Below are 23,131 nucleotides of genomic sequence, written 5' to 3' on the forward strand. Positions count from 1 at the left end.
ACAGACAAACTTTTGCTTAGCACAAGTAAAAAGACAAGATAAAATCTGAAGAATAGATTTAGAAATTTCAAACATTCTAATTTTGACTTAATTATGGTCATTCACATCTATCTGTGAGATCTGTGAAACCACAATTCCGTCAACGTTTCGGCGCAGTTCAGTCACGGATCAGCAATCACAGACATACACTGAAGCTCCGTGAACCTGAGTTCAATATCAGTACTGATACTAACGTGTGAATTGAATCACTGACGCAAAATAAAGCACTGATACTGAACTGAGCGTACCTACACGTTGACGTAACTGTGACTTTAAACAAAATCATAGGTAAATTAGTAGGAATACTACATACCTAGATACCAAAAATCTACCCAACAAAAATTCTCGTTCAGTTAATAAACGCCTATTATTTTCATAAAGACATAAATGTAAGAAATTTCAATTGTCCATGATAATTAAATGTAAAAGGCTATCGCCATATCTTTTCAAATGGTAAAAACACGGTAAAACATCTAAATGGAGCACACTGCCCGTGATGGGTGACGAATTATATTCTTTCCTTTCACCCACCAAAACCAAAAGATCATCAAACAAATGAACACCGATGACAATTCCAATTCAAGTTTGAATTTGGAACTCTACGTTCGAGTGTTTCAACCCATTCTATTGTGAATTCGTTTTTCGAACGGGATGAAATATCCGAGTGGGGCTTAACAGGTGACTGTAACAAAGCGAGCCGACCCGCGCGCACTCTGCCGCCGCAACGTTTTTCAGACGTCACCTCCAACCTTCTAGTTCCAATTGCAAGGCTTGAAAAACTCGTTATGACCTAACTGATGTGGCAAATAAGACACTTATAACGATTTCTATCTATAAAGGCCAACCTTATTCTATCATGACGTGTACTTAGTTCCATTTGGAATGAATCCTAAGCTGGCATTTTTTTTAAACTATGTAAATACTTATTTGAACTTTGAACCCTTGAGAAAGAGGCTAACAATAGTGACTGAGTTTCTTGCGCTGCTCTTTCTCAGCACTGGCCCATTTATTGTCCTGAAGCAGTGGTAGGGTTAATAATGGGGCGTGTAAAAATAAAATAATTTTTTAGCCGGTACATATGTTCTATATTGTAGGTAAATTCAGTCTACACACCGAACTCGCTGACCCGCCGATATAGTCATCGACTTTTGGTAAAAATCAAATAAAGTAGGTACAGGACATCATGATTTTTTTAAAATAAAGCTGCCGACACCAAGCGGCCGGGCTAAGTGTGTAGATTCCTTAAGGTAACAGATGGTATCGTATGGTAAAAACTAAGGTGGGACTGAGGTTTTACGAGCCGCCAAAACGTATGACATTCCTCAATCCGAACAACGGTCTTGGTAGCTCGTAAAATTTACACCAGTGTGCCTACCATGAGTTTACGTTAGGTGTGCTCGCTAGCGACTGCGTAAAAAAATGACATTTAAATGTATGACATATTGTGCAGCGCCCCTAGTGGCTACTTTCAAGAAATAAAATCTTCGCTAGCGAGCTCACCTAACGTAAACTCATGGTAGGCACAAAGGGGGCTTAGTGTGAGTTTACATCAAACGTATTCGATACCGAGTGCGTCAAAAAACTCTATGAAAACTTTAATTGTTGAAAGTATCCGCTAGGGGCGTTTTTAATCCGTCATACATTAAGGCTGGGTTGACCATCTTACTTTAACTTTGACAAACATCAAAAACCTGTCAAACTCCACACAAAAAGCACCGGTTATCGTTTACGGTCAAAGTTAGGTGGTGCAACTCAGCCTTAATGTAATTTTTTTACGCAGTAGATATCGAAAACGTTTAATATAAACTAACACTAAGCCCACATGTTTGTGTCGAACGTACGAAAAAATATTTTTTGTTTGTTAGCGTTTTTGTTAACTGACTCGCAACGATTTCAAAGTGCCTTTTACACCAATAAACACACTTATTTTAGTAAACTATTCGCAGCTAAGACCTTTTTCACAGAATTTTACTAATGATAATTGAAAACTAAATTAGATTTAGCTAATTGGATCTCTTCACTGACTTCCCTTCCAATTCACTTGAAGTATAAATATAAAACAGGCCGAATTCAACTATTTCCTTATTTTATTTTCCTGACGTCTATTTTATCTTCAGACTAATCAATCACATTAATTTTGATTGACTTTTATATTTGTACCTATTTTCACTGGTTAAGCTTTATTTCAGCCTAGCAGCAGTCAGTAGTTACTGATTGATGTACATTTTCAAATTAATATTTAAGAAAATAATTTTAAATGTGATTCGATGATGATTTTATAGTTGTTTCTTGTAGTGTCTTAAAAATACCTATAGGTAGACAAATTATTAAAGATTTAGACTTTGAATCATTTAACTTTCAATCCTGTAACACCATTTCAGAATCAATGAAAAATATTTTCTCTACGCCAGTTAAAGTGTTGAAATTTAGGAAATCTGCCATAGTTAATATTACCTGGAATGAAAAATAATCCTTGACCTATGAAAATGTTTTGTTATAGTTACAAAGAACTACTTTGAATGTGAAACGCAAAAATGGAAAACAAAGACCAAAAGACGTATAAAATGCTTAGTAAATAATGCTTTCAATGTTTGGGAATAGCGATTCGTGAATAGGAATCGGAAAACAATGAAACATAAAAATGGCAATTTTGCAATGGAATGGAATTGTTGGGAATAAACTCTCATTTCGTGTTTATGGTTAGACTGCGTCACCATTTGCATACCGCTGGAACGGCGGTGAAAGATATTCATTTAACGCTATCGCTACCGTATAATGGATAGTTTTATTTAACCGCCTCTGTGGTCTAGTGGTAAGACCACCTACTTCAGACGCAGAGGTCTCGGGTTCGATTCTCAGTGGGAGCAGATTTTTCTGTTCGGTTTGGTTGGTGGTAGGGCTTTTTCTAAGTCCGCCTGGCTAGCTACCACCATCTTACCTAAGTCTGCCATAACAACAATGTTTACAGCATTGTTGCATTCCGTCAGTTAGAGGTAAGATAGCCAGTTCCTCCGTGGTTGAGAATTCCGGGTGAAGCTCGCTTCCACCTTCAGCCTGATCATCACTTACCATCAGGTGAGATACAGGCCAAGAGCTTCCTCGTTGTGGATAAAAAAAAAAGTTTAAATTAAGAGCGTTTACGTCTAGCGTGGCATGTCAAGTTTAGGTAATTTCGATGCTATTTTTATTCACACTAAAATAATTGTGACTGTGTGCGTGTTCTCACGCTCTATAGTCAAACCAAAATACTTTGATCCACCATCGTAAAAGTGTGCCAGGCTGTCAAGTGACAGCTCAAGGAAACTATAAAATCTTCAAATCTTCCAACACCGACTCCATAATTATAAATCATGGTATACATTAGTCCTAATCAATAATAAATACGTAAATTCTTTATCAAATAGTAAATTGTCAAAGGTTTTTTACTATTTTGAGAATATTTTATACAGCCTATGTTCAGCAGAAAAAATATTGAATTTTAATGGTGAGAGATTTTTTCAAATCGGTTCTATTCAAAAAAAACTTTTCCTGTTAACTATTCTTTTTTTATCCGGAAAATGCATAACATTTCATACCCACCAGCTGCGGGGGCAGCTAGTGGGTTATGTGGGGTTCTTCCTACCAGAAAAGGTGGGTAGCCCCTACACCCACTAAAAACCTGACTGTTTCTGCCATGATCCATATGAGTGATATGAGGGAACGCGGGACATCGCCATTGGCTGTTGCCTGTAGCATTCGTCCTTAGCCGCCACCAGACACCTCCATGTCTAGCGACCGAGGCCTGTTAGGAAGGGACAGTTGGAGACCATAAGCTGTCCTCTTGCGCCCAGAGTGTCGGCGGCGGATAACCGGAGTGTCGGCTGAGGCCTCTCGCTCCCCCTTTCCACTGCACACTATACCATAAGATTATTTGTCTCATAAGAATATATTTTATACTAATGTAGATATTGTTTCCGAAAGCGAGTGGGTTCATTCCGTACCTGTATGCTTTATGCGTTCTCTAGCAAAAGCTGAAAATCAGTGTTCTGCCCTTTTGAGGGTAGTGTTTATACTGAGCTCTTTGCTTTTTGCTTATGTTGGTTTGTCACTTTTGTTATGTTGCAACTATTGAAATTATTACTAACCTGTGTAACAAAATACCAGTGGTGTCACCTAGTGTGTTTCTTGACTAACTAACGTTATTTCGATATTGAATTAAATTTCAATTGCAACTATACATAATGTGTGTGTTGTTGGATTATAAAAGCATACTCTATTTTTAAGATAACACCACAAAAATAAGTTTTCTGGAGTGAGATCAGGGCTTCCTGGTGGCCAGGAGATGTCACCCCTGCCTAAAATTATTTTTTTATGGGAACATTTCTCTTACCATCTAAATGCTCTCATTTGAAGAGTGATACGTAGCCCAATCTTGATGAAACCAAGTGCTCCTGTCATAGCCTTGCGAATCTTGCCACTTTGAAATCAAAAAGCTTTTCAGCATGCCAGTATAGCGCTCTCAAAAATTAATCATCCTTTCGATGCAACAAACCAATTAAGCAGGGGTGAAATCTCGTTGCCACTAAGAATCCCTAATCTCATTCCAGCAGACTTCTTTTTGTGGGGTTACATTATGAGCAGAGTATACTCTAAAAATCCAAAAACTGCAGCATTCATCCATCCTGAATCCATTTCAAGGTAACTCTTACGAAAGTTTTCCAAAATTTTTATGTATGTTGACTGAATGTTGTAAACGTCAAGGGAATCACATATACGATGAAATTTAAAAAAGAAGGTAAATTTAAAAATAAATTGCATGAAATTTCCTTTAATTTACAATGGTTAAAGTTCTACAAAAAATAACAGTTTTCGTTTCCTTACATTTTCAAAAGTGAACTTTCTTCTGGGCCACCCTGTACATCCCAATTCTGCCTAGTGGGGACGTACACAAATATTGACGCAAATGTCATCGTGCATGACATACGTAAAGTAAAAGTCAAGTAAGACCAGATGAATACAAATATTATTAATTTTATTTTGAACTAGCGGCCGCCCGCGACTTCTTACGCGTGGACCTCGTTTTACTCCTTAGTTCGTAAAATCTGTTGTTTGATATCATGTTGATAGATGGCGCGGCGTAAGGGGGGAGCGGTGGGGGGGGGGGGGTGTGCCGCTCCGCATGAATATTTACGAACGTCAAAAACAGTAGTTTGTCCAGCGCTGTAGATTTTAACCAATGACGATAGAGTGCGCTTTTTAGACACGTCTTATTTATTTATTGAAATTTATTTGTCACATATCGTCATAAATTATAACCTATAATTATGTTAATCTGGGTTATAAACAATAATACTGTAAAGTTTCAACAAAATCCTTTCAGTAGTTTTTGAGTGACAACATCCAGACATCCAAACTTTCGCATTTATAATATTAGTAGGATTGTTATACGTCGCCACTAATGACAATAATTTTTTTCCCATTTATCCTCAGTAGGGACATAGTCAGTGTCCACAACCGGGAATAGACGGACTGCGGATACTATGCGGTATCCACGAATTACCTCAGCCTGTGCCTCAGTGATATCATGCGTTGCACTTTTTTCAACAGTAGGATGCTCCACGACTACACAGCACTGCGCCATACTGGAGCCCCATATAGGACCATATAACGCGCGACGCAAAAGTATAGTCAGCGACTCAGTGCGGCCGGGCCTCCAAGATTAGGCATCAACCGGCTTAGTGCGCCGGCTCTAGCCAAAAGCTTAGGGGTGAGACGATTCAAGTGGCCGTCAAATATGACCACTGACCAACTAACTACAATCTGAGGTACCTACCGCAAAGATTTTCCGACTGTAATATGTTGTGTATGTTCCCCCTACAACTAGGTGGGACCCTGCTGGCAGAGCATTCCTATTTCCTATTAACTATTCTGTAACCACCTATTTATGGCAAATAAATTATTAGTATTATTCCTCTTTATAATATTAGTATACATACTTAACTTGCTGTTCCAAATTTACGTCATTCGTTTTCGTTTCATCGCTAAAAATAACTTAATTTTATTTTTCATTACGTTACGAAATAGAATTTGTAGTAAAAATAGACTGTAATGAAAAATAACAATAAAATATTTTAATTACCACGTGATCGCAAAATCTACCACCAAGATTTTGCGGATACACTATAAAAGTCCAGCTACCTGTCAAAGATCAACGTACGCGTGACACATGTCAGAAGAGCACCGAGCGACGTGACCTCACTCTGGAACGCCTCGAGGCGGACTGAATTTGAACGATTCGTGCGCGGCGTTTTATGGTACTTTTCAAATACTCATAGAAAAAAAATTACAATGAATTTTTTTAAATTTCAAAGTAAATATTTTAGATAAGATATTCTTCTATTATATTAACCTATTTTTGTGTTGAATAAAGGAAGAATATTGGTGAAAAAATCACTTTGAAATTTGGGTATTTCACGTTCTTTTAATTTGTGATTTCTTATTGCAAAATGCTTAAATCTAAAAATTATCTCAGATAACTATTTGCCCAAGGATCTATGCTATAGGATATAAATGTTTGTTAAATCGTTTTCACAGTATTTTTATAAAAAATTCAGCTTGTAAACTGACGCTAAAGTGGAAATTTACAAAACCTGTGTGGACTTATCTTGATAGAATTCTTAAATACTAAACTAATCGCAATATTTTCTCAATTAACTATTTAGACGACGAAATTGCCTAACTATTTATGCCTATAACATATTTGTAATATTACTGGTTAATGATTGTAACGAGTTGAAAAAGTACTGTTTTTGCGCCAAACGGCGTAAACGCTCTTAAATACCAATGGAGCCCTGCCCATAAACAATTTAATACTATAATCTGTTTCGCAATCAATAGTTTTAACTGAAAAACGTACGGTTATTTTTGTTAATTACAAAAGCGGGCAAAAATTGGGTCATATCGAGTCGAGCGTACCGCGAACATAATTACAGTGGGGCAAATATGTAATTAATTCACACGGCTAAACCGCTGCTACGCTGAACAAATAGGCAGCTGGTAGCTCGAATGGGCTGCCATAGAGATGCGAACTGCGATTTTACCGGGACATGACCATTAGTTCCTACCACAACAATGTGTGTAAATACAATGGTCTATTAAACAAAATTATTACTTTATCCTGATAAACGACGACCTGATAAAGGTAGCAGGAAGGCGCTGGATGCAGGCCGCTACCAATCGTACGATGTGAACGTCATTGGGGGAGGCCTGTGTTCAGCAGTGGGTGGACGTCCTGTGGCTGAAATGATGATGATGATTACTTCATCAAAATTTTGCGTATTAAAGTCAAAGTCAAAGTCAAAATTTCTTTATTTGTTTAGACTAATAAATAGTTCTTACAAATCGTCATTTTGCTCTTAAGGAGCCTCTACATGTCTCATAATCTTTTTACCCTACCAGCGCTTCGAGACCAACATTTGGCAAGTGCTGAGAAGAAGCGCCGCAACAAACTCAGTCACCACTGTCTGCCGGTTAATATAAATAAATATAAATAGCAGTAGTAGGTATATTCGATTCAGGAGCAGTTCACTGAATTTACCATGCATTCTTGTATAGTGTATCTTATAAGAATGGGTATACAAAATTGCGTGGTATATTAAACAAGGTAGTGACGTGCTAATATCTAGACTTACAGATTACATACTTAAATACTAGTAGAAATGACTCGCATACATAAATTGGAATAACTTGGATTGACCAGTCCCCGAAAGCAGCGCCTGTTCACAGACATGACGAGTGAACCAGCCATCGCTTCACTCGACCATATTAGAGGGAATGTAACGACCCGCCTCACTACGCCACCACCCCAGAGACATTTTAGTGAGAATGACAATACCAAGTTATCTCTTAGAGAAAAAAAAAAAAAAGAAAAAACAATAGTATATTATTAAAACAATAGTTATTAGCTTGCATTTTTTAAATAATTACGTAACCTGGTTTGCTTTTTTTATATTTCGTATCTTTTATTTCAGATAAATTTTATAATCTACAGACTTTCTTAGGCCTAGTTTTTTTATTCTTAGTTAAAATAACTAATTTTTAAATTTTGCTAATAATGGTTAATACTAATTAACAAAATGTAAACAAATAGTTAAAAATGTACTAAAAGTCAAGCTAACCATTGTTCGAAAAACATTTTTTTCTGATATTTAACCACTTGTCATATGACATCTGTCAAATTTGACCATTGGTTATTTTAACTACGAATCAAAAAACCGGGCCTTACTCATCTCACCCCAAGCACACCCCAAGTGAGGTAAAAGGACGGAGAGACTAGATCAATGTCGTTTTGCTGTTCGACTGGCTAAAATTAAATAGCTATTTGCAACTTTCAGTTGGATCAGGAAGCTTCATTTACCTACCTGCATGCCAACTTTAGAAGCGTGACAGTATAAGGGTTTCATTAAAGTGTTTTTGTCTTGGCTCGGCTGAAGGCTAAAATAACATTTTATCAATTGTATTTTACTATAACTACTATACGCTCAGATGCTCTAAATGACGAGCAAATACATACTAAACCAAAATTCAAAGTAGTCTAAAAATATGAACACAGCAATTTAGTAACTATGTATGTATGGACGAAGGCACATTGATGTTGCACACTCGTACAACAAAAATGACACCAACTAGAGCACAGTTCCTCTTACTACAATGCTCAATTATCCAATACATTTTAGACTAAGTCTGTCCTTAAATTAATAAACAAAATATCTCAATAAACAAAACACTTAAATCGCAATGCTGTGGCAAACGTTGATATCAAGAGGATTAAAAAGTGTCAGCTACGGGTTGAAAATAAGGTGCAAATATTTAAATTTTGTGGCTTTGTGATTTTTGGCGCTAAGCGCAGGCTTATGGTTTTAAGGTGATATTGTCAACATGGAACAGTAATGTTAGCTGAGTATTTAATTTTCATCTGTATAAACCATTTCTGTCTACTGTATAAGTTTGAGTGTAACAGCAAGCTCATCAAACAAAAATGTAAATAAAACTTATTTCTTAATTGGCATAATAGATGGCGCTGTGCTCTTTTAACACGCGCTAACATTTCTTTATTCCTACCTTTGTATACCTCTTGGAAATGCATGCCCACCAGGTTCAACTACTAGCTATCTTAAATCTCAATAAATGATGCTATTGCCTGTAAAATAGCTTTCATTTTCCCATGGACACCTCGCTATCGTAAGTTATACACAACTTTAAAAACTTCTCTTTAATTAGAAACTTCAGATTGATGGTAAGGGTTAGGACTAGGGATTGCAAATATTCGATAGATTTCTATTTCGAATATTCGAATATTTTTTCAGTGATATTCGAATATTATTCGAATATTCGAATACTTTAAAAAAAATTAAAAAGTACTTAAATTATCAATGTTTTATTGCTGGTTTTATTGCTTTAGGAACTATATTTTAACTATTTAACAATATAGTTTTTAAAACAGTTATAAAATTCTCATCATCATCATAATTTCAGCCATAGAACGTTCACTGCTGAACATAGGCCTCTCCCAATGACTTCCACAATGACTGCTTGGCGGCCTGTATCCAGCGCCTTCCCGCTACCTATATGAGGTATTCGGTCCACCTTTGTGGGTGGACGTCTCACGCTGCGCTTTTTGGTACGTGGCCTCCACTCCAGAACCTTGCTGCCCCATCGGCCATCATTTCAGCGTACTATGTGATCTGCCCATTGCCATTTCAGTCTGCTAATCCGTCGGGCTATGTCAGCGACTTTAGTTCGTTTACGGATCTCCTCATTTCTGATTCTGTCTCATAAAGAAACCCTGAGCATAGACCTCCCCATAGCACGCTGTGCAATTTTGAATTTATTTATAAGACCTATTGTAAGAGGCCACGTTTCCGAGCCGTGTGCCATCACTGGTAGAGGTAACACACACTGATTGAAGAATTTCGTCTTTAGGCACTGAGGTATTTTGGACGAAAAGATTTTGTATAGTTTCCCGAACGCTGCCCAGCCGAGTTGGATTCGACGATGTACCCTTTTCTCGAAATTTAATCTACCTAGCCGAATCATTTGTCAGAGGAAGACATACTTGTCAACAGTCTCGAGAATCGAGCTCTAACCGAAACATGGACGTTGGACCTAAGCTTCGTTTTGTCCACGTTCATCCGAAGGCCTGCCTGTTGAGAGACTCGATTAAGATCTTCGAGCATTAAGCCGACGTCTTCAAGCGATTCTGCCATGATCACAATATCGTCAGCAAACCGAAGCTGAGTGATGTATTCGCTATTGAAAGGTAATTATGCCTAATCCTTTCCATTCAAGGAGCTTGAAAGCGTCTTCCAATGCAGCGGTCAACGGTTTCGGAGATATAACATCTCTCTGCCTCACGCCTCGCTGCAGAGGAATCGCTCTCGTGCTCTGCTCCTTTACTCGGCTCGACATGGTAGCGTTGTTGTACAGGCATTTCAGCATCTCGATATACCAATAGTCAATACGGCACCGCTGAAGAGACTGCAGCACTGCCTAAGTATCGATCGAATCAAAGGCCTTCTTATAGTCCAAGAAAAGCATCACCACGCTTCTATCCCATGCCTCTGGCGTTGTTCCTTAGAGTAAGACGGGACGAGTTTCGGTGTTCCACCCGCGTTCAGAAGCTCCCAGGTTATTCCGTCATCACCCGGTGCCTTGTTGTTCTTTAGCTGTTTGAGAGTCTTCCTAATCTCGTATAGGCTGATATACGGGATGTCTTTGGTATAGTGTCGCGTTAACCTACCACTTGCATCTGTTGCTGAGTTATTAAAAGGTTTGGAGGTATGTAGCTGTTCATAAATCTTTTCGATCTCACCCAGAACCTCGGCTTTTGTTGACATTACCGTCCGCCGTCTTCAGCATCGTTAGCTGACTTTGCTCAATAAAGTTGTCTCTTTCAGGTAATTTGGAACCTTGGTTTCGCAAGACAACTTATTGTTCACCAATGAAGTCGGAAGCATCAATGACTAGTTCTTTTAGTTGGTGATATGTATTTGATGCCTCCGACCACATTTGCAAACACTAAGTTGTCTTCGTTCTATCTTTTCTGTTTCTTTTTGTAATATTCGAATATTCGAATACATGTTAATTTACTATTCGAATATTAAATTTGGAATCTAAATTCGAATATTCGAATATTCGAATATTCGATTGCAACCTCTAGTTAGGACACTAGTTTGAAAGGTACTTAGGATTTTTTATTGAGAGAAATAAAAAAAGAAATATGTTTTTGTACAAGACCCAAATTGGACTCGTTATGATTTAATATTTGTATTCCAAAATAAAATGTTTTCCAAACTAAAATATTTTTACTTTGTACTTTGATTAACAAAAGAAATATGCTGAAAAACAAGCTCCCAAACCCATTATAAATATTACACATGGCGCGATACTCGTACGTAAGATATTTTACGTGCTTTTAAAGATGTGATGAATTCTGTTAGACCATGTACTTACTTAACATCTACCAATAGTGTTGACTCTTAAAAATCTTAGAAATGTAAATAATAATGTACAAATATTGGAAAGTAATCGTTTATTTCGTCCAATTGTATAGCTTCTGTAATGTAAAACGAACACAAAGTTCAATACAGCCATAATTGCTCAGTAAAATGAGCAGTAAACTCGTCGGCGAACTTTCGAACAACCGTTGAAAGTCCCGTACATTCAGCGAAAATAATTTCGGGTACTGACCTACGCCGGTATCGATATTAATTAGGGTACCCTAATAAATGTTGGGATTTGAATCTATTGGGAGTTTCAGGTAGAGGCAGCATATCAAGATAAACACTAGCTTATACAGGGTGTTTAAATCGTTTGGCATCCTTTTACAAAAATACTCTAATTGTTATGGACCGCTCTGATGGGGCGGCGTGTCAGGCGGAAATTAATATCTTGCTCACAAAATGAAGAAAGTTTATTTAATAAAATGCGCTGACAGTAAAATACCATCAACGGTAATAAAAAAACCAGTAATAATAACACTAAAAACAAAAGGTGTCTAAAGATATAAAAAGTATAAAAGACATAGATAAATATAAAAAAGTTGATCCTGCTATCGGTTCCCAACACTACTCATACCTCTACATAATACATTCCTCAAATTAAGAGAGAAATCCAATGAGTTAAAATGGCAATAATTAAAACCTGGTACAAACGACAGCACGTAAGCTTAAATCACAGTCAACAGCAAATGGCTATTGATTGTACAATCTTTTAAAACTCTTTGAAGAGCAGACTAATACAAGTAAATAGTAAAAATAAAGACAAAAAACGCAATGGATTTTTCTCATAATATTTGGGAAATGTACTACGAGTAGGTACCTATGTATCATGAGTAAAGTCTTATTTTAAAAGGATGCCAATGATTTAAACACCCTGTATTGTTGTAATAGATGCTATTTTAAATGTATAGTCCGATGTCGACTGTACATTACGGAATTTGGTTTCATACAAATGTCGATTCAGTATAGTTTTGGGACGAACCAAAAGTGATGTTGGGAGTCAGTTTTGAACTAGATCATGTGTTATGGCCTGAGACTGATTGGGTTTTGATTTGTACTAATTGTACAAGGGTCTTCACCGCAGAATACACGAACGGAAACTAATATAGGAAATGTTCAAGCGTGTTCTCTATAGAAGTCTCTCTATTACGGGCACATAGTCATAAGGCCGGCAAAATCCACATTAATATGAGGTTTATGTATCGCTAACTGCTTTTAATCTTTATATTATTACTTTTTTCAAAAGCCAAATGACAATTTTCAGCCAGTTGCGTTGGTTACTTTGTTTTTGACAGCCATTAAAAACAATTGCTGTCATGTAGGTACAATGGTGTTCTTTTGTTTTATATCATTATTATGCACGATTTAGGAAAAAATATATAAAACACACTTGATTATCGTTGATGATGAGATTTACATAAAATTATTATAAATATCCAGATAATTGACGTCATTCTTTTAAGAAGATAACTTGAGTCATTAGTGATTATAAGTTAAAAAAAATACTAATTTGAGCCCATTTTTACCCTAAAATTACCGTAGACGGTGTCATTATCCCCATCCCCATTTAGGTGGATTGAGATTACTTGATATTGATGGTGGATTAAAACCAATTGACCTTTTATCCTTCTTGAGCTATAATCGACTTGACAGTCAGTTTTTGTCTCGAATTTTCTTTAAGAGCTCACGCTTGACCTCAATCTCGTGACCGCACCTGATCCTAAATAACGATAATAAATTTGTTTAGACGTTTAAGTGTTAGATCTAGTACTACGATTACTTGTTACTCGCTTAGGCCCATATTTAAAAAAGCAACTTGACTATGAATCCATACTTGAGAATAGATTCAAGCCTATGATTGGTTTCAATTGGTTTGAATTTAATGCAGCCAATAAAAAGATGGTCTTTGATATTGATTAAGAATAATATTAGACCAGTTTAATGATCATCTTTTTTCTTATAAGTCCTAAGTATAAGAGTGAAATTAAAATCCTTGGCATCCTTTTAAAATAAGATAAAACTTTTTGGATTTGTTTCATTTTGGGGAATACCTGTATGTTCATATTATCATGAGTAGAGTTTTATTTTAAAAGAATGCCAACGATTTCAATTTCACCCTATATATTTGCACTATAGCTCAAAAAACATAATAAACTAAATAGCCCTACCTAAAAGTACTTGAAGAACCCCACTGCATCCAGGGAGGGTCTGGAGTCGCGCCAAACAATTACTTAGCTCTTGATGGACGGAGTGTCTTCTGCCGAGCGCAATTTTCCACTTAAGAATATGTTGAACGATGTACATCAAGCTAAATACTGCGGTATGTTATGGTTTGTGTAATAAAATGTATAGCCTAGGCTGTCTGCTGTACTAATAGCACTGTGATCTATCATGAAGATGGTGTAAAGTTGATGTAGACTGACGTAGGTACTTGAGTTATTGTGAAAAATTAATGTCAGTGGTACACGGCAAATATCTATAGTGAAAAGTGCAAAATATTAAAAAATAGCAATGATTCTCGGTAATGAAATAAAAATTAAATATTTAGTCTATCAAATTCAAATTTAAATTCAAATTCAAATTGTGTTTATTGTGAAATCACAGGTACATAAGTCAGGTCATAAAATTTGTCTCTATTAGACATTTTTTTTTTCATTAAATCACAATAGCACGTCGAGTTGAAATGTCACGTGACGACACCACTATGTAAAAATTATACACAATCGTGACGTCAATTAAAAGTTTTGTCATCTAGCCTATTGTAAATGTTGAAAAACAGAAAAATGCTGAAGAAGAAGGTTTCTCTTGCAAAGTTTTCCATCGAAATATTTCATAAAATCCAATCCTAATCTAAACAAATTAAAAAGAGTATGTCATTTCATTTTAACTTTTTTCTCCCCTTTAATGCGTTTTTAATGGAGGTGTCAAATTCCTGGCGCTTTACTACACACCCTTTATTTCTAGCTCGGCACCATTTTAAATTAAAGCGTGCATACATTTAGCGTTTCCCTGCTAAATACTTTCCATGAATTTTCACGTGCACTCAAAGTTATTATTTTGAATATTTACTTACTCTTTTAATAAATAACTTGTTCCATAGTGTTTATAGTCCACGCCGATTTTATTGAAAAAGAGTTTTCAATTTAGTGACCCATAAAATATTTTGTGTTTTACGCCAATATGTTTATAAAATCTAAATAAGTTAGAGAAGGTGACGTTCAAAACAAAATTTTCGTAGTTTTCAGTAGGTAAGTTATAATTTTTCACTTAAAAAATGACTTCACCTATTAATGTTGCTTGCATACACCACACGTTTTAATTATTGTTCATGTTTTATAATATTTTTCCTCCAAAAATTATAACTCAAAATATTTACTCTGTTATTTTCGCTGGCTACAAAATTTCTTGGAAAGCTAAATGACTAAAATGTTGTTTGCTAGGCAAAGCTGTCACGTAATGCCTGCCAGGCAGTTTAGCTAAATGCCACTGATTGCGTCAACAATGGCCTGTGTCCTAATCAGAATTCAGAAGGAGACGTGGAAGTATAAGCATGTGATTAGTTTTACTGTCCTTTAAATCATAAAATTATTTACTGGGTTTAGGCTAAGTTGCACCACCTAACTTTAATGGTAACTATGACGATAACCGGTGCTTTTTGTATGGAGTTTGACAGAATTTTGACGTTTGTCAAAGTTAAAGTAAGATGGTGCAACCCAGCCTTAGACTTTATGAGATGAGCCCAATTTTAACTATAGTTTACAAACACTTTTTCTACTTCTGTGTGATGTCTGACTAAATTCACAACTTTTTGTCAGTTTTTATGTGCCACCATCCGTTTGGCATAGCTCATTAAGACTGACGACTTTGTACATTTATGTTTCGGCCAACAGAGCAGATAAAATGTTAATTTCCAGATTGGCAGGTTGGAAGTGGTCTGCATCGAGCGACTTACTGTCATTATCGGCTTACTGACCTTTATCAGGTCATCAATGTTAAATGTTCTTATGACTGTGATAAATGATTTAGACAGTCACAAAACCTCGTTCTTCATAATTGAGAATAAGTTTTTACAAATAAACCTTCAAGTCCCGTCCATGATGCAAATCCTACGTCGATGATACTTGAAGGAGCATCGAAAAGACAAAAGAAATAGTCTGGCGTTACGCCAGCTCCTGAGCATCCAGACCCGGGCAGGTAGGAAAATAGGAGGGCCGATCAAAGATCTTTTAGAACGGGGACAATACAAAAGTTTTGTTGTTTCGATTGCAGCTTCTGGAATAAAAATGTAAATTGTTTAGCTTCTCTGAGTCTGCTTTACGAATTCCAACCAGGTATGTGAGCAATCAGACTTCTGCAGGGTGCATGCAGTTTGCCGCACGCGTGCTGTTTAAAGGTCTTGCTGTACTAATAGAAACGTCAGAAGCAGCTTGAAAAGCAGTCGGGCGACGGAATAATGCAAATTGGCTTTCGTCTTTTGCTAAGCTAGAACGTTGTTTATTTGTCCCGTTTTAACAATCTGTAGTTATCACTACTTCGTGTAGGATGATTTCAACCAAACAAAAGTAAATATTAATCTTAGAATAAATCGTCAGTTTTCACATATTTCCCATACTGAAACCGTCAATGTGCCAGTTATACCAGGAGTTATACTCGGATAAAAGTTTGTATTATTATATAGTTTTTGGTCGTATCGGGCCTTAATCACATTTTGTTTTATTAGGTCTTGCTTAAGATGAATCCGTGATCTTCTAAAAACTTCTATGACTATAATAGTACGATAAATAAGATTCATTTTTAACTAAAAATCTTGGCAAAACATCTACATTTAACCTAGTGGTAAGAGATAGTAATAAGCAAATGGTCAGGATTTTACAGTAACATAATTGATGACCTAACGATTTTCTAGACAAATAGCTTCTAGATTTCCTTCTAATTAATTACTTTGATGCTTTCAATATGGAATAGACATGTGCCCGTAAACGAACACTCGAGGAAATACGGGAGTAATTGAATTAGTCCAGATATTGCTAGATGTCATAACTCCATATTGTTACAAGTTATAATTAGATTAGTTAGGCGGCGCGCAAATGTTCCCGCGCTTTTTGTTACAAGTCATGTTGCTTGTATCCCAATCTAAATTTTATCTGTTTTTGGTTAACCTTTCGTTGGCAGGAGTTTCAAAATGTCTAGCCACTAACATTGGCCTTTTTGTGTGGTTAATTAAGGGCTAGTGAAAACAATAATACGGTCCTACTTTAAATCGCAGGATTGTTTTAATTTCCACCCGAAACCGGTCCTGGAAAAGGCAGCGATTATTTTAAAGTGTCCATTTTTTTTCTATGTCTATAATATTACTGAATATAAGAGAATAAGTTATACTGAATGAGCATTTTTTTAATTTTAGGAAACTATTGATTCTTTCAGCTACGAATAACATAATTATAATGGACGAATATAGCTCCAGTTTTTTCAAACCACGCAGAAGACTTTCTAACAGAGCCATATAAATTTTATATGAAGCAATATTTTTAACAAAATTAATAACAAATTGTTTCAGCGGTTTTGAAACATAAACAGACAAAAGTTCTTTCGCGCTTTAACATTAGCATAGATTCTTAGAGCTCCTCCTTAGTAAAACAACAAAGTATGTATATCCAAAGTAAACACATGCCGCTACTCAAGATAGTCCCGTTCCCGTGCATTATCCCCAATTCCGGGGAGATGTCAATGAAACTTGAACACACACGTCATTCTCCCGGAAAAGAACGTGCAATCTAATACTCGTAATTGTACGGATATGGGATACTTTTTGCCTTTATTTGTACAATAAAAAAGCCTTATTCGAAAATACTTCTTCCTAGATTGTTTAAAAGAGAATTCTTATTTCAAATATTCGCTAATACGAGAGACACTTAAATATTGTAAGTTTTATTAATTGTATATTAGTTAGCAGTTTATTACTACCTAAACCTTACCTTACTAGGCAAAACAATTAAAACTTACCCGTACATAAGTAAATAATTGTCATTATGAAGCCTCAAATGCATTTGACTAATTCATTAATATGAGTTCCTTATCAGGACTACGGAACCCTAAATAAAAAAGTGAATCGTTAAAATATTACCTACTATTGAATTCAATACTACGAAACACAATTTAACTAACAGCCTAACAACTACAAAACCTGACGGTGTAATTTTGAACTTCTTTGAACACTAAAAAAACCCTATTTAAAAGAGAGCAAAACATAGTAATTATTCAAACACTTACCTAAATCTTCGGCATCTTCACTCCACTCGCCAGTGCCCATCACAAGGGCCGCCGACATCATCGCCACCACCAGTCGCACCAGCACTCCCTTCATCACCACACCACCAATGCACATGGTCTCCAATGCTCGCACTACCCCGAACGTCTTCATTACTTTCTAATTTGGCATCATTTTCTATTCCATTCAGTCCACTGTCCCTAACACGAACTAAATAGAAATACCCGTTCCATTTCACAATACACGACCCGAAATAATTACCTGACTAATGAATTTCTTCATTCGTTTCCGCGTTTGACAATGTTAAATCCAAATGGATTTTTTCCGTCTATTCATTCGATTAAACCGGCATCGGATTCATTGTTCGAATCGATTTCACATCAATGTCCCGCACTAGTCCATTACGGGGGCATAATCTTTTTGGCATTGTGTCTGCAGTCATGTGGTGTCACACAAGGCCCAGTTTTGGGACCGGCTAAATATTCTGTTGAATTATTCAGGACTCTTTTAGCCATACCGCCGTGTTACGACCACCTGAAACAAAGTACATAGTCCCTCATTTATGTCCAAACACAGCCTATATTTAGGCAAGTCTTGTGCAAATTGGCGAATACATAATAAGTCTACATTGCTCACCGTAGTGTCAAGAGGATGATTATACAATCTACTTTATGCGTTATTAGAGGCCCGATTTTGCATAGGCTTATTCGCTAAGGTAGTGTTTAGGGGGGACTTAATCGCGAAGGCAGTGGTTAAGGGTGTTCGAGGGAAAATGATTTATGCTTTGCAGTAGGCACAATGTATTACGTACACGGACCAATCATTTTATGTGGTGCAGGATAAAAGTTATATGTAAAAGTTGAGTGTGCTTTTAATGGTAAAGGTTTCTTAAGGTCTTAAAATTACGAGGTATAAAAGGCGTGTTTTTAATTGCGTTGGCGAAAACATAAAAGTTTTATTTATTACAGTTCATAAAAAGTACATAAACTTGATGCCTTTAGAAATTGAATAAATTTTATTTATTTCCATTTTTCTACTAAACTTTTTACGCTCTCAGTCATTTTACCTATTTTCTAAGCCGTTGCATTTTGGGTTCTTTTAGGTCCTTGACTACACTATATTACAGTATCTATACAATCAGCCTCACAGGATTGTGTCACCTCTCTCAAATATTGACCCTTACCCTCTGGTAATAAAGTTCAACTTTGTCAAAAAGCGAAACCATTCCTGTGCATCACCCTGCTAAATTTTGACCCTTAACCACTAGTGATAAGGTTGAACTTTTGCAATAAATCTGTGCATCTGACTGTACAAGTGCGCTGGAGCAAAGAACACAATGCAGACTGCGCCCTATCACTGCACGCTTGATTTCACCCTATGAAAGATAGATGCCGCTGTGTAGGGAGACTCCCATTAAATTTCATGCAGGATTTTTAGAACGCCTGAAAGTAGACGTCGAACATTGTACTGTAATAAAACTCGCTACCTCGAAACGTATGGGCAGAAACAAAAAATAAAAGCTGTTGTATGTATCTTTGAACTGGAAGAAGTTACTGGTTAAAGTCTTTTATGAGTATATGAATGACAATTTTTACCATGCAGTTCTTAAAATGCGCATTTTTGTAGCCAGGTGAGACTGTAGTTACCTACATGTGACTGTATGTCTTGCTGACGACTGTAGAAATAACAATATGTGTATACGGTGCACTACTTTACACAAAACCATTTTGTTTTGTTATTACTAGAGAAATTGTCCCCTAAAGTCACTAGTCAATCCAATATAAGAACTTTCCAGAACGCCGTCTTTGCCGAGGCTTTTATAAAGGTGCACTACACTAACAACTTAGTTCCAATCGCTGCTGCAATCCACTATATTTGCGAGATGGCACTTCAACGTATATTTTAAAAGGGGAATTTCTTGAAGAAAAATATAACAAAAGCTTTCAAGGAGCAAATCCTTCATCAAAAGCGGCCCAACGACCCGTGGAGAGTGTCGACGCGCTAATATAGTTTAGGAGACAACGTGCCTCTATTCCGCGCTCTTGGGCCTTTACATGATGCGATTTGTAAGCGGTACAGTGTACAGTGTACAGCGGCAGTGGGCGGGGCATAGGCTCGTAGAGACGATGGCCGTTGGGGCAGAAAAGTTCTCGAGTGGCGACCACGGGCTGGAAGACGTAGCGTGGGCAGGCTTCCTACTAGGTGGACCGACGATCTGGTAAAGGTCGCGGGAAGAGCCTGGATACGGGCAGCGCAGGACCGTGTATTGTGGAAAACCTTGGAGGAGGCCTTTGTCCAACAGTGGACGTCATTTGGCTGAAACGAACGAACGAACGAACAATGTATCGTTAACGTTGCTATCGTGTCGGTCTTGTTATAAATTTGAATCTTATAACTATCGCCTTGAATCTAATTGGCCTCTAAAGTGCCATGTTAATTAAATACAAATCAAAAATAGATGAAAGTACATTGCATAAACGCGCGAAATGTGGAATTTGGTGCCAAACCAAACTCAGTCAAGATTCCTTTGCAATTCTAAAGATTTTGCAAGCTAATTGGAATTCTATTGCTTCAAAAATTATAAAAACGTTTTTTTTTTTTTTAAATAAATCAACAGAAAAAGTTCATTTAAGTACCCAGCAGGATGAATAATGAGCTAGTGTCTTACAAAGCATTAGAAATAATCGTCCCATGTAAAACCTTCCCATACTGAAGTTAGCTGCGTACTGTCATAAAAGATAACGGTTATGGAATTTTGTTACGTCAAGTGGCGTTTTTGCTGACAGCCACTGACGCTGATAGAAACGCAAAAAGTGGCAGGAGCATTCCATCAAATGTATGAGAGGAATCTGGAAGAAATGCGACCCTTGTGTCTGTACAATAATGGACGTAATTGACGAAAATTGAATTGGCCGATTAAAAACAGAAACTGAAATAACCATTCAATGTATTTTCGATCACCACGTCTATTGTCGTCTTAGTACAGTTTTCATATTTATTTTCGCGAAGACATACGCGGCGAATTCGCATTCGCCCTTATAAAAGCATGCGTCTGTGTGCTTGTGTCATTTCGAAAGTTTTCATGTAGCTTCACTGTTAGATTTACTGTGTATAAACAGAAAAATGTAAATCCACACGGTAACCCACTTGCAATTTGTTCTAGTTAAATAGTACTTGCTGACTTGCAACGTGCGTGAGTGGCAGCCAGCAAATTGAATCGACTGACCAGTGAGATAGGTTGCGTGCTGGCCAGGGCACCTTACTAGGTACAATAATTAAGATATATACCTCTATCCATCTCTCTCGGACTCTCAGGAGTTTAACATGAGTGAGAGAGTGGGATAGAGTTGATGTATCGAGAACGTTTTGCAGAATATACGCGCCGCAGTTTTGTAGTCCGTTTTGTTACAAACTAGGTCGGGAAATGTAAAATAAAGATTGTGATTTATTTATACAAAGCAAGAAGGGACCTAACTGGCGTTGTCTGTTCTTGAATTTCTATAGCATGTTATTAACTTTCTGGAAAATCTCGCTCAATAGAAGAAGAATACCAATTGAAAAAAAGTTTTTTTAAAACAATGCAATGTGCTTTAAAAATTCCTAAAAATATCGACGTTGCTGCACTTAGAAACTACTGCATTTCATGAGACGTCATGCTCCGCTTATTTCATAAAAAAAAATGTATCTTATGATTGTGAAGTAATAATTGTTAACTTTTAAAAACAGGACATCAGGATCAAGTAAGGTAATTTGATTTAATTCCTTCAACTTATCTATTAGAATCCACTAACGCTACATGGACGTACAAGCATTCTGTAAACAATTTCCCACAATAGTTTTAATCAAATAAATAAATTCCCATAGCTGCATGTCTCCCCTGATCTATCCATCGTGACACCCCGAGATAATGCTGTTAAGAGAGATGGATTAACCAAAGCCCCGTAACTTCTGTAGGGCGGTGATTAATGAATTTTGTGAAAGAAATATTCGCCGAATAGATAAGAACCATCTTCGCTTCACACTAGATTGTTGGCCCGACTTCAGCCGCAGTTTTTGGAATAGTTGGACGGAACTTTTTTCCTTGTTATAGCTGCACTTGTTATTTTGCTAGCTATGTGAGTATTCAAAGACAGATTTCGTTTTTGGGCATACTCGTCAAATATTCTAGGCTTTTATTTAAAAGGATACTTTATAACTCACTTTGTGTTTTTTAGGTTCGTTCTTTCGTTCGATTCAGCCGAATGACATCCACTGCTGGACCGAGGCCTCCCCCAAGGATTTCCACAGCGAACGGTCCAGCGCCGCCCGCATCTAGACGCTTTTCGCAACCTTCACCAGATCGTTGGTCCACCTAGTGGAGGGCCTGCCCACACTACGTCTTCCTGCCCATAATAACGTCACTCAAATAATTTAGGTACTAATTTAAGTTTGTTTTTTAACTAGCTCGTAACTTCTGTAGGACGCGGTGATTAATGAATTTTGCGAAAGAAATATTCGCCGAATAGATAGGACCATCTTCGCTTCACACTAGATTGTTGGCCCGACTTCGGCCGCAGTTTGTGGAATAGTTGGACGAAACTTTGCCTTTTTCCTTGTTATGGTTGCATTCGTTATTTTGTAAGGTTATAACGAAAATCACGTCAAAAAATGTTGGCCCACTCGTTCAATATTCTGGCTTTTGATAAAAGGGAATGCTCTTTTTTCTTTTTTTTAGGCTTGCTTTGGTCAAAAATGAATTTCGTGTAAAACAATCATGGAATGAAGTTGTCCTCATTCCATGATTGTTTGTTTTTATTCTCTGGTTTTATTTTATTTTTTGTTTGGGTATTTAGCGTAGCTACAAAACGTACCTTAAAAAAGAGAAAAATAAAACAGAAATAATAAAAGCACTACATTTTTTGCACAAAATGTATTTATCAACGAAATGCTAATTAGTCAAACTTGTAGGTTTTTTATAAGTTTATTTTCAACACATACTTTGAATCTCACATTTACTCGACAATAGTTTTTTTTTTTCTAATCAAAATTAAAATAGGTTTACAGCATCGCCATGAACATAAATTAGTAACATTATTATTAGCAGCACACACACACTCCCCCCGAGACGCATATCTCAAAGCAGGCGGTCGTAAAACCACAGTATATATATGAGCTAAAGCAGTACGGAAACTTAGCCCTTTCGGCGAGTTAAATACCTACACTTCAACTGAGTGTTAGGGTTGGCACTCTTAACCTTTATAAAATTAATAAGGTTCTTACTTACTTATTTATTAAAACGTTTATTTAG

The 23,131-nt window shown here is 36.7% G+C and overlaps 1 protein-coding gene across 2 annotated transcripts in view; it reads right to left on the minus strand.

The window, feature by feature from the left end:
* LOC135080694 (hemicentin-2-like) overlaps window positions 1-23,131 on the minus strand; it is a 153,883-nt gene that overhangs the window by 118,663 nt on the left and 12,089 nt on the right. For both annotated transcript variants that reach the window (XM_063975407.1, XM_063975408.1), the window contains exon 2: window positions 17,847-18,378. In XM_063975407.1, coding sequence (XP_063831477.1) covers window positions 17,847-17,997 — 151 coding nt within the window. In that variant the 5' untranslated portion in view covers window positions 17,998-18,378. The remainder of the gene's footprint in view (window positions 1-17,846; window positions 18,379-23,131) is intronic.

Source organism: Ostrinia nubilalis, chromosome 18 (assembly GCF_963855985.1).
Source record: "Ostrinia nubilalis chromosome 18, ilOstNubi1.1, whole genome shotgun sequence".
NCBI classification, from domain to species: Eukaryota; Metazoa; Arthropoda; class Insecta; order Lepidoptera; family Crambidae; genus Ostrinia; species Ostrinia nubilalis.